This window comes from Lissotriton helveticus, chromosome 2_1 (assembly GCF_964261635.1).
Source record: "Lissotriton helveticus chromosome 2_1, aLisHel1.1, whole genome shotgun sequence".
NCBI lineage: Eukaryota > Metazoa > Chordata > Amphibia > Caudata > Salamandridae > Lissotriton > Lissotriton helveticus.
Window position 1 is genome coordinate 1,028,678,626 of NC_136059.1, and position 12,724 is coordinate 1,028,691,349.

The 12,724-nt window shown below is 40.6% G+C and overlaps 1 protein-coding gene across 5 annotated transcripts in view; it reads right to left on the bottom strand.

The window, feature by feature from the left end:
* The window catches only part of NTRK2 (neurotrophic receptor tyrosine kinase 2), a 590,175-nt gene that overhangs the window by 400,668 nt on the left and 176,783 nt on the right, over positions 1–12,724 (bottom strand). For 3 of the 5 annotated variants that reach the window (XM_078675804.1, XM_078675805.1, XM_078675803.1), the window contains one exon: positions 7,166–7,234. The exons of the other annotated variants lie outside the window; for them this stretch is intronic. In XM_078675804.1, coding sequence (XP_078531930.1) covers positions 7,166–7,234 — 69 coding nt within the window. The remainder of the gene's footprint in view (positions 1–7,165; positions 7,235–12,724) is intronic. 5 annotated transcript variants of the gene reach the window in all.

Sequence of the window (12,724 nt, forward strand, 5' to 3'; positions counted from 1 at the left end):
CACCAATGGCGTCCTTTGTCAGTAGATATGCATTGGTAGTTGCATACATATCATGTAGATGCAAATATTCAAACAAGGGCATGGTTTTCGATGCCAATTCACTCTTTTTGGGTGTTCTCAGAAAACATTAAAAACAAAATAATAAAAGACAATTGGAAAGTCTAACCAGGATCTTGCCTAGCACAACTAGTCCTGTCAAACACATCATCTGCCAGAAAAGAGACATAAGAGGAAAAATCCAGTAGGACTGTCTTGCAACTTGAGTCTTGACTAAACCATTATAAATTCCCACAGTGAAAAAATGTAAAAAACAAGACTGCTTTCTCCATTCAATGATTCTAGTTGAAAAAGTTTTCAGGTGTGGAGATTCAGTGTGCTTTTGAAATGCAAAATAGCCCCTCCAGCATTTAATGCAAGCAGTTCACAAGACATGGTATGATTCACCGAACAGCCAGTACCACGAGTTGGAACAGAAAAACTCTTTCTGACAGAGCCAACGCCATCTCTAAGTATATTTTGAAGAAATGTTTACAAAAGGTCAGGCAGACAGCTGCACTTCAAAGGCAGATCTAAAAAGTAGAGCCTAATCATAGTCTTTTCGAACACATCTTTAGCCACCAACAAGTCGCTATTCGTTCATTGTACCGACTGCAGTAGCATCAATATGGATAAATGAGGAATCAGGAATTATAAAATGAATGCACTTAGAAGTTGATTCTCCTTTACCAACTCTGAACTAACAATATTTAAGACTATCACAAACATATTTTTACAGGGGAAATGCAGGCTTCGCAAGCTCAAAGCCGTTGCAGACAAGCAAAACACGTCTTGGACCTCTTCCAGATATACATAATTGCCAATTGCGCACTGGAGAATACGAGATGCAAAGTTATGAAAGTTATAGGACTGGGCTAACTTGGAAAGTTGGAAGAAAGAGCAGGGTTATCACTAGAAAATGTAAGATATATATACACATGGGGCAATATGGGACTCAGTCTGTGCTGTTGAAGGAGCCTGGAATGCAACTGACAGGACCTTATTGGTGCAGTTCCAGGATTCACTATAGAAACTGGTGGTGAAAGGGAAGTTGGTAAGAGCTCATGAGGTCCTAATGCAAAAAAGGGAATAGAAGTAGAAGACTCACATTTACAGGTCTGTAACATGGGCTTGTGATTTAAGGTAATGCATGCAAAATATATGGAAGACCAATTAGCTAATTAACTAGAGTCAAGGTAACATATTTTTAACAAAGAGATGTTATGCCAGAAAATGTGAGCAAACATTTTGACTGTATGACTATGAAATTGAGCTAGGAACAGGAAATGAAAGCAATCTGTTTCTTGGCAGCAACCTCTCTATTGATGCTCACCAAAAGCAGTTTAATAGCAAATAAGGAAGATTTGGTGTAGCTGCACGTGTGAATACACTGATTTAGGAAACTTGTGAAGTAAAAGGAGGCAGTCCACCTTCATGAATGGAGCTCCTTTTGAGATGAAAATGACGATGAAATGCCATATGGTTAATGCGTCAGTCTGCAGAAACCTTGAAGTGTAGCACATGATGGTGATTGCGGGTTATCAGTGGTTACGGGTCATCAGTTACGAGAGGAAGCTTGATGTTAATATATATTAGAACAATGGAATGTTTAGAGGTAATGAAGTGCCTCTGGGCTACAATGGTTGGTATACACCTTCTACTTCAACATTCCAATGCTCGTCTTTCTGTTTATCCCGGTTTCTTTTAGAACATTGATCTAATAGCATTATAGCCATTTTGCCTCAGGCTATAGCAGTTGTTAAAATCCCTCTCCCTTGTAATAGTCACTCTCATGCCTCTGACTACATCTCAGAGGGAGAGTCTTTAACAACCATTGCAGCCCCCAACTTTGGGCTAAAATTTTCCATCCAATAAGCCCAAGTACCACTGGATAAGTCAATGCAGAGAGCTTGAGGTTGTGGACTGCATAGAAAGAGGTAAACAAGAGTTAGAAGAGCACTGGGTTTCAAACCATGGTCTTGCATGTGGACCACAGAATTGAAAGGGAGCCTGCTGAGTCAACACTAAATTATGACCATCATAGACGTGTTCGTTAGTAGAAGAGAGGTAATCACCTGTTCGGTGTTACTAACCCTAATTACGTTCAAGGCAAGAGAACAAAGAATAGCGACGTTGATGAAGCGAGATACAGAAGATTTTGTTTGTACCTCATTCAGATCAATCACCTCCATAATAAAGTAATATATTAATTTTGATTGTTGTGTATTAACCAAAACACACACATTACATGTGGGAAATGCTTTGCACGAACAGGTTTGAATAGCATATTAATTGGTGATGTAAAACGCATGTTTAATCTATTTTGTGCATTTAAGTGGTGTAAAATGCATGTCTATGTTATAATGTGCATTGTGCATTTGCATGTTGCTTTTCTGCTTTATTTTTTATTGGCTTGCAGTGTGATGCTTTTCTGCTAGGTAACAGTTTTAAAGGGTAAATATTAGCACTGGTGGTTGGGGGGACAGAAAACACATATATTTTTTGTATTGACATTTTCTTTTTCTGTAAGATAAACACCATCAACATAACTGGAACTGCAGACCTATACGAGAGCTTTACCTGGCTAATGTTTAACAGGCAATTCTGCCCGGTGAATGTTTACACACATTTTTGGGGCCTTTATTGAACTTTTACTCTTTAAAAACAGTAGCACCTTCTTCGATTCACTGGCAAAATAATGGCTATTTCTGCCCCTGTAGGGATGTATGACATTACAACGCATGCTTTTACATCGCATGCTTTTACAACGCGGTTTTTACAATGCATACCATTACAATGCATAGTGCTTTGGGGTGCTGGATAGTGAATTGTTTAATTTACTATTCCAACTCCAGTCCCCGTGGATAGTAGGGAAGGTGTTGGATAGTACATTAAACCTATTCCCTATCCTAGTGCGTTGTAATGGTTTGCGTTGTAAAAGTTGCGTTGTAAAGGCACTGCGTGGTAAAAGTTGCGTTGCAAAGGTTGTTTACCCCCTGTAGTTCCTTCCCTAAGTGCCTACTGATTTGAGCAAATACCGGTCTTATAATGTTTAATTTCGTATTGTTTTTAGTAAAAAGACCTTTGATAGTTATATACTCCAAAGCTGTGACCTATAACGGGGTCAAAGCTTTCAGCAATTCACAAAGTAAAGTAATAGAAGCATTAATTAAAGAAGAAATCACCAGAAAACATCTAAGAATTATGGAAACTCGGTTTTAGCCGTGGAAACTAGATCAGAGACGTAGGTGACTTGTTTATTCTTTTGGTCTTTTACTCATAAAGGATTTTCCTTTAGTTCTAACCATCATCCAAATAGCTGAGTTCATCAGGTGCACAGCATTGGTACAGTTTGTTGAACCGTAGGTAACACGAGGATTCATCTTACTAACCCCATCGTCTAAAAATAAGACCAAAGAGGTCATTGAAAGATTTGCGAAATAACTAAATACAATATTTATGTGGAGAAACGCTTGATGTCACTGTTAATAATGGAGATGGAACCTACAAAATGTGTGGAGTGGAATTATTACAAAAGTCACATTTAATGGCAACTGCCCAGGCTGCATTCCAATACATCATTTTTTCTTTCACTGTACAACCCCAGAAGAGAAGCAACCAAATGTAAATCAGCCCCTGGCCTTTTCCAATAGGAACCGCTAAGGTCAAGTTATCAGGCTACGCTCTTTTTGAGCGGGAACACAAGCAAGCTCAGACTGGTTTTACCCTTGGTGTGGCTCATCAGTGAGGTGAAGCTTGGATCCCATGGCCGGTCGAGTTGGCCAGTTTTTGTTCACTCAAGAACACACACAGGCTTATTACAAGCATATGAATCATAAAATCTATCTCAATAATTCAGAATGATTTCAATGGATATCTTGTCTGAATTGACACATTTTATTAACTGTCTAATGCCAAGTAATTCAGGCTCTGCTGTTTTACTCACTCACAGTGAAGGAACTCAACCACAGGGAAAGGAAAACAATAAACCCATGATCACACCGCCAGTTCCATGGCTGAGCAGTATCCAAATCTCACAACTTCTGAATCTGTACCAGTGACTTTATCAACACTTTCTGTCTGTCTCATGCAGAAAGTGTTTTCACTGCTTGTGCTACCAGGACTTGTCACTTGTGAACCTCCCGCTGTAAAAATGGATGAAATCCCCCATGTTATGTTGTGTTATTTGCATTTGTATTGTGCACAGTCTGCCACTGGAATGGCACAGCGGCACGAGAGGACTTTATAAACCACTCCGAGCACCTCATCTCTGGCTGGAGTCTGTGAATAGGTATGTTCCTTTAAGGGAATGTTGCAAGTGACCACCTCCATTCATCTGAAAGATGCAACAATCATCACCTGCACATTGGAGAAGTCATCTATACTGAAGCAGCAACACAAGTCACTAATATATACACTATTACACAAACAAGACACTCAAACAAATCTGCTTAAAGCTCCATCCGCTCGGACTCGAGGGGTATGAAAAAGAGTCATATATGTCAACTGTACTAGTCAAGGTAAGAACTAATTTTGCAGACCCAAAAATTATGTCATTACACATTGCCAATGTTCAGCTATGTCCTACTCTTGGCAATGTAGACTCAGACAAGAAATTTTGCATATTTCATCTGTCCCTTTTTGCCTCAGCATTTTAACTATCAAAGACTCTGTTATTCTAGCTTTACCGCATGTAAGTATTCATTGTCTCACTCTTTGCATTTTTCAAAATCAACCTGTACTTGAACCTGTTTTGTGTGGTCTGCCAAGTTCAGCTTCAGTGAGGAAGAGGTCTTGATGTTATGCGTCTGCCTTTCTCATCCATCCCCACCAAGCAGGGACCTTAGTCGTGCACATCTCAGAAAAAGTAAAGTAGACTTTGGTTTGTTTCCTTCAAACATTATCTGGAAAACTTATGGGTATGTTGACATAGGCATGAGGTGTCAAAAGCACTGTTCATATATTGACTGCCAAACCAATCGTCTCAGAAAGAAATTAAACTGGTATAGACAACCTATATGGGTTATTGCAGAAGGCAAAATAGACAAATATGAAATCAAACAAGAAAACATATTGAAAGTTTTGGGCAACTTAAACAATGCTTCAATGGATTAGGTTGTAATATTGGTTTAAAAATCCCTTTCGGAACTAGTCCTATGAAAGTCTCAAATCATTATTAGTATTCGTTGCCTAAGAGGTCTATCCACTATATTGAAATTTTTATATCTACATGTGCCCTTGCCTCCTCTAATAATCCCAAACTATGCCTGAGAGCAGCCAAATGCCCATTCATCAAGCATTATATAGCAAGACATTGTAGATCTTTTTATCAGTTTAGGCTTTAATTAATCTTCAACCTGTGATAATTTCTATATAGCGATGTTGTCATTCATTAGAATACGTTTTCTAATACTCCTCATCCTATTATTGTATCTCATCACATTTGATCAACAAACACAGTTGAACTTATCTTCCACATGCCTCTGGGATGTGACAGCATGGGCAATAAATGCTGCAGCCTGTAGCTTGCATCCGAAAAGGCAGCAGAGCCAGGGAAGCATATGTGAAGTAATAGTGCTGCAGCAAAGGATTGGGAGATGAGGCAAGAAATCTTGGAATTGGCTGGGAAAGTTGGAAAGAAATATCAAGAGCTAAGCCTGATATTGCACATTGTTGCTGATAGAAGAGGAATATACCTGATAAAACGAGTGAGCGAAGAACAAGGTGTGGAGTCTTCAAACGAGAATCCTTGAAGATGAGTAATATAGGATGTAGATAGTTTAGAAGTTATTTTGAATGTGATATTGACCCACAAAGAACCTTGCCATATCTTGAAGATAAGGAGAGGTATTTAAAATATCACACATTTGGCAGAAAACAAAACCTGTAATACAACAGGCAGGAGTGGATATAAATTGGATGAAAATTGGAAAAATCTTCAAAATGATCAATCTGAAATTAAACACTAAGAGAAAGCACAAAGAGATATTCAAGGGAGGCTGTAGTGGTGCCCAGAATGGGAAGATTCCACTTAAGCCTTCCTAAAGGAATAAGCCACAATAATGGGAAATTCCTCCTGTCCCTAGAAATTGGGCAGATTTGCAGACTAGAAAGCACAGATCAATTCAACATTTGCTCTAGGAATAAAAAAAGAATATTTCAGCAGCTTTCTCCAATCCATAGCTCCAGCATCAGTTCTACTTAGCATGGCTTAGACACGTTTTTCAAAACTGTATCCCTAGATTCATTAAATTAAAATTGCAACTATAGAATTTAAAGCAATAATAGCTAGAACAGAGAAAGAATGACCCCATGATTTCTCCCCCTTCAGGAGTGAATGCTCAGATAATTAATAAGGATGCGCCAACAGCCAAAAAAAAGAATCCTTAGCTGTTGAGGATCCTGTTGAGGTGACCATGCCTAAAACTGAAGCACATATGTGCCCCTAAATCCACAGAAATCAGATGTAAAATTGTGAAAAGCAAAAGTGCAAGGTGTTATTTACAACTGTCTGAAAAGAAGCATCTCATATCTACGAATTGGGTATTTGTAACATCATAGCTGTCACCTAAATGATTTTTGCAGTCAATGCATTTATGCAATCAATAGAATTTAAATAAACCACACAACGTCCATAGGTGAGATTAAGGAAAGATCATACAGCTTCATGGAAAGGAGTAGGTCTTGCTATAAGCATTCTTAAAAGTGAAGCAGTGCAAAGTGATCATAGCCATTAAGGGCAAGCAAGAGATGCAAAGTGTGCAACCCCCAATATTCGTCTTACAGAAAGTGCAGGCTTGGGACCGAAGAGGAAATAAATCAAGCGGAAAGGGTAAACTAAGGAAAAAAACATGCAAGTAAGATCCAAAGGGATAGAAAGTATTGCAAAAAAAAAGGAAGAGATGCCTATGAACTTCTACTATAAGGGAGCTACAAGCAGAACATAAGAGTCATAATAAAATCCTGCCTCTAGCGAACAGCGAATCATTTGCAACAAGAGACAATGGGATAAAGACACAGTGTAGTCTCCCAAGGATAGTCTATAAGATCAGCCAGATGCTGGGATTCATACATCTTAAGGTACTCTCATTGGCAGGTCTTATTGAACTCTAAGCATTGTTATACCTACTTTGTGCCCTAGTGCTCTGGATGGCTATTGGGGTGAGCAGATAAGGTCTCAGTGGATATGCATTGGCACCTGCATAATAACAATTAGAAAAGTGAATTAGTGTACACATATGTTTTAGTCTTATATTATGTTTCTAATATAGCATTCTTGATCATTTAACAATCTAGGAGCTTTCACCAAATTCAACATCAAATGCCTAAGATCTACGAATATATAGCAAACTATATGAACAAGATCATGTGTCCGTGAAAACATAGGAATCACATTATTCAGTACGTAAACAAAATTTGATTTGCTGAAGGCAGCATAGGCTTTCTTAAATACATACTCACTAAAATAAAAGTTAATTTTGACGAAAATGATAGATAACCATATAAACACACACCTACATATATAAAAACAAACAATATTCATAACAAATAATGAAAATGATACCTAAAAAATTCTTCAAACACAAACATTACATAGAAGGAATCTGACTCAAGTCGGCTGATCATTAATGGTAGATCACAGCTTTGATTAAAAAACACCAGCAGCATAACAAATCAGAAGAGTGAATAACATTTAGAAATTTAAGAAAAGATGTCTAGCTTAGTTAAAGTTCTCTTGTTGCAGCAAGCCACAAGATATGTGACTCGTGTAGATTTATAAAACTCACAAAAATATAGCGTATTATAATTTGTGCCAAACTGTTACGGCATTAGAATAACATATCCGGTTCAGCAAAAGCCCACTCTTTTTTAACCCCTTCCATGCTGATGACGAGCTCAGCTCGTCATCAGCGTTACCTGCCCTACGCTGATGACGAGCTCAGCTCGTCATGTAACGCGGTAATTTTTAAAATGCCGCATACAGAGGGAAAAGCCGCCTCACGCATGCAGTTAAAGGCCAGTGAATAATGCACAATATCTTTCCTAAATCTTGTTAATTAAGTTTAATTGTATGTACTGGAAATTAAGATGAGATAGTTGTAAGCCCTAAGTTGAGATAAGAATTTAAAAAAGGCCATGTAGTTGATTTTTATTCTCATTAGACTCTCTCAATAAGTGCCTACGTTGTAAGAAGGTATTTTTGACCCAAATGTCATCAGACACCAGTGTATTCTATGTTGACATATGGGGTTTAGTTCACCATGGTCACTGCACACATCCTTGAAATGTTTTAACAAGAGAAACTAATGAGAAAACTCCAGATGCATATATTCTAGGATCACTTTGTGAATTAGTTGAGCCGCCGATCTAGAAAGTAAAGAAATCCATAGAGGTAATAGTGCCAGTTTTTAATGTAATTTTCTAAATGACTAGGGCCAAATTCCTCAAGATACAGAAAATGTGGATACCTTTGACATAATCCCAAGAAATGTCTGCAGAATCTATTTTCTTCCATTTGTGAGTTGGTTATATCTGGCAACCCATCGACCATTACAAGAGGCACGAAACATATGCATTTTTTCTGGCGTGGCGAGGCCACGATAGAGAGGAAGATAAGACCCTATCACCTATACTGGATCTTATTTACACTTAATTACGGAGCTATTATACAACAGAGTCACCATACTGTGGAGATTATACCACCGAGGTAGACACCCCAGGAGCACATAAGTAACATATAACCCACGCACACAAGTCTCTCCACGACCTGGGCCCCAAGTACCTTAACAACCGCCTGACCTTCTACACGCCCACCCGCCAGCTACGGTCCACCAGCCTCGCCCTCGCAGCCGTACCACGCATCCGAAGAGCCACCGCCGGAGGAAGATCCTTCTCTTACCTGGCTGCCAAGACTTGGAACTCCCTCCCCATCCACCTTCGGCTGACCCAGGACCATCTCGCCTTCAGGAAACAACTCAAGACCTGGCTGTTCGAGCAGTAGCATACCCCTCCCCCCAAGCGCCTTGAGACCCTCCCGGGTGAGTAGTGCGCTATACAAATGGCATGATTGATTGATTGATTGATAAGGAGCTCCAAATTCAAACACAGAGGATAGAGACTGGAAGAATAACTAGACCCACAAATAAAGTGGCATATTTACAATGTGGCTTCTTTGAATTTGAAGGTACATCAACATACCTATCGTACCGCCTGTATGTCGGTCAGCTTATTTGGCATGGTCCTGAGGAAGGTGGTCCAATGTTCGTTTCCTACCCACTGAAACGCACATCGACCTTCTGATAAACCCTATTGATTTAGATCTCTAGTAGGGATTGGAGACATACGAGTTCTAGGCCTCCCCGTGATCCAAATATGAAGAATGGTTGATAGTGGATGATGTGAGAATGTGGTTTAGGTATGAGTGAGTAAGTATGACAAGTGATGAAAGTTGAGTACTCATTACTGTACAGGGTTCTAAAACTATAGATCACAATTGATTCTATGATGCTGAATTACACATAATCATGCACAAAAACACTGTATACAAATGTAAATGGATATTTTTAAGGTATTGTATGTATAAAACATAGGAAAATGGCAACAAAAAAAATTACATGTACCTTTGAATAAAAAATGATGACAATTCCATGATTAAAGTGTCATTATGTGTGGCACATAAATTGATTTTATTTGCACAGATTAAAGGAATATAGGTCGTGAGGGAGCTTGTTACATATCTCTCGTTGGTGTTCCCCTCTTCTCCCTGACCTTAGCTCCTTAGAGGGGGTCGCCCCTTACTAGTTATAATATATCTGGGAACCCTCAAACTACTGCTCTTCAGGTGACAACAGAAAAACACTTACATTTCTGTACGATCATCATGTTTTCCTAATTGAATTGCACAATTAATTAATCTTCCCAAAGGTTGGTTAAGCTGAAGTCTCCTACCCTGTAGCAACTGAGTTCATCTGCTAGTTTTATCAATACACAAGTGTAAGAATGAGTTTATGAATAGTTGGTATTTAATTTGAGGCAATCCATAAGTAGCACTAGCTATTTTTCAAGTTATTAATAACCATTAGTTGCCCAAGACCTTAGAACTGCATTGCTTGCATGTCATAATACAAGCATTGACTTTCTGTCCACTATGAGGGTGCTCTTTCTCCTATCCCTCAACAAAGCCTCTAACTGATTGTATACTGGATAATAAGAGGGGATCCCAGGCACAATCCTGTAGAACACCTCTGACCATTTTGAAACTCTCAGTGCACTCTCTCTAGGTCTGATTCTAACTCTGGCTGTAGATTGCGAAACAAAACACACAAATAGTCACTTGCGGCTGGTTCCACTTAAGTTGACTCTCCAATAGACAGACCTTAAATCTGTTGATGTAGTCCAATGTCTATGAACGCAAAATATAAGGACCATCGCATATTTACTGAGTCACATATGTAAATTACTTTACTCATATACCCTTAGGTTTATAGTAAATTATTTCTGAAGAAACTGAATACCAAAGCCGCCTGTTTCTAATAGTTGCTGCTGAATTGTCAGGATCACACCTATTGTTAACAGATCACACGTAGCCAATTGCGAACCATGATGTACTTTGGTACTCTCTGAAATTATACTGCATTTGCAAAGCCAGGTGAATTGGATGGAGTGTCTTTTGAAAATGTCACATTAGCTTGTGCATATGACCCCTGGAAATCTTCATCACACATGTAAAAGTCTAATTTGAAAAGCTTTATTGACAAAGTTTTTACCCATATATAAAAACTCTCTCGAACCCTGCTTGTGCCATGTGAAGATGCTACACGTTGAAGATATATATATATATATGTATATATATATATATGTATATGTGTGTGTGTATATATATATATATTTTTTTGCTCGGACTTATGGTTGATGGGGTCTTGGGGACTCTAGGCGGGACCTTTCATTTCATTTTACGGGATGAACGCTGTGCAGAGCACCTCTACCACAGCTATTTTATTGGATTTCACCAATACCGTCCCCCAGCACTACTCACCTGGGAGCCACTGCTGCATCCTGGGCAATGGAGTCCAAAGATTCAATCGGACCCTACGCATCATCACCTGAGGATCCTTTGGCTGAGGGGCGGAGCTTACATTCGCATTTATCCAGCGCGAGTGGGTGCACTTGAACTGCAGAGCGCCAGGACTTCCGTTTCCACCACCGTAGGCGCTGATGAGGCCACACCGGCCGAAATGCATTCGCCATTCATTTGTCATTAAAGGCTCTGCCACTGAATTCCCCGCTGAGGCTCCTGCTTCTTTCATTGAGAGGAGGCGATTACTTCATATAACCGTGCGCTTTCCAGAGGCGCGTTTCAGGAACCCCCCCATCACAAGTGGCCTGGAGATTCTGGATTTTTGCCTTGGCACTGCGTGTTTCTTCATTTTCTGAATCTCTCCAGACTCGCCGGCAGTCCAAGGATTTGCAGCGTTACAGCGAGACATTGTTCTCAGCCAGGGCGGGTTGTATGCACCTCCTGCTCACGCTATTATTTTTGCTCGGACTTATGGTTGATGGGGTCTTGGGGACTCTAGGCGGGACCTTTCATTTCATTTTACGGGATGAACGCTGTGCAGAGCACCTCTACCACAGCTATTTTATTGGATTTCACCAATACCGTCCCCCAGCACTACTCACCTGGGAGCCACTGCTGCATCCTGGGCAATGGAGTCCAAAGATTCAATCGGACCCTACGCATCATCACCTGAGGATCCTTTGGCTGAGGGGCGGAGCTTACATTCGCATTTATCCAGCACGAGTGGGTGCACTTGAACTGCAGAGCGCTAGGACTTCCGTTTCCACCACCGTAGGCGCTGATGAGGCCACACCGGCCGAAATGCATTCGCCATTCATTTGTCATTAAAGGCTCTGCCACTGAATTCCCCGCTGAGGCTCCTGCTTCTTTCATTGAGAGGAGGCGATTACTTCATATAACCGCGCGCTTTCCAGAGGCACGTTTCAGGAACCCCCCCATCACAAGTGGCCTGGAGATTCTGGATTTTTGCCTTGGCACTGCGTGTTTCTTCATTTTCTGAATCTCTCCAGACTCGCCGGCAGTCCAAGGATTTGCAGCGTTACAGCGAGACATTGTTCTCAGCCAGGGCGGGTTGTATGCACCTCCTGCTCACGCTATTATTTTTGCTTGGACTTATGGTTGATGGGGTCTTGGGGACTCTAGGCGGGACCTTTCATTTCATTTTACGGGATGAACGCTGTGCAGAGCACCTCTACCACAGCTATTTTATTGGATTTCACCAATACCGTCCCCCAGCACTACTCACCTGGGAGCCACTGCTGCATCCTGGGCAATGGAGTCCAAAGATTCAATCGGACCCTACGCATCATCACCTGAGGATCCTTTGGCTGAGGGGCGGAGCTTACATTCGCATTTATCCAGCGCGAGTGGGTGCACTTGAACTGCAGAGCGCCAGGACTTCCGTTTCCACCACCGTAGGCGCTGATGAGGCCACACCGGCCGAAATGCATTCGCCATTCATTTGTCATTAAGGGCTCTGCCACTGAATTCCCCGCTGAGGCTCCTGCTTCTTTCATTGAGAGGAGGCGATTACTTCATATAACCGCGCGCTTTCCAGAGGCGCGTTTCAGGAACCCCCCCATCACAAGTGGCCTGGAGATTCTGGATTTT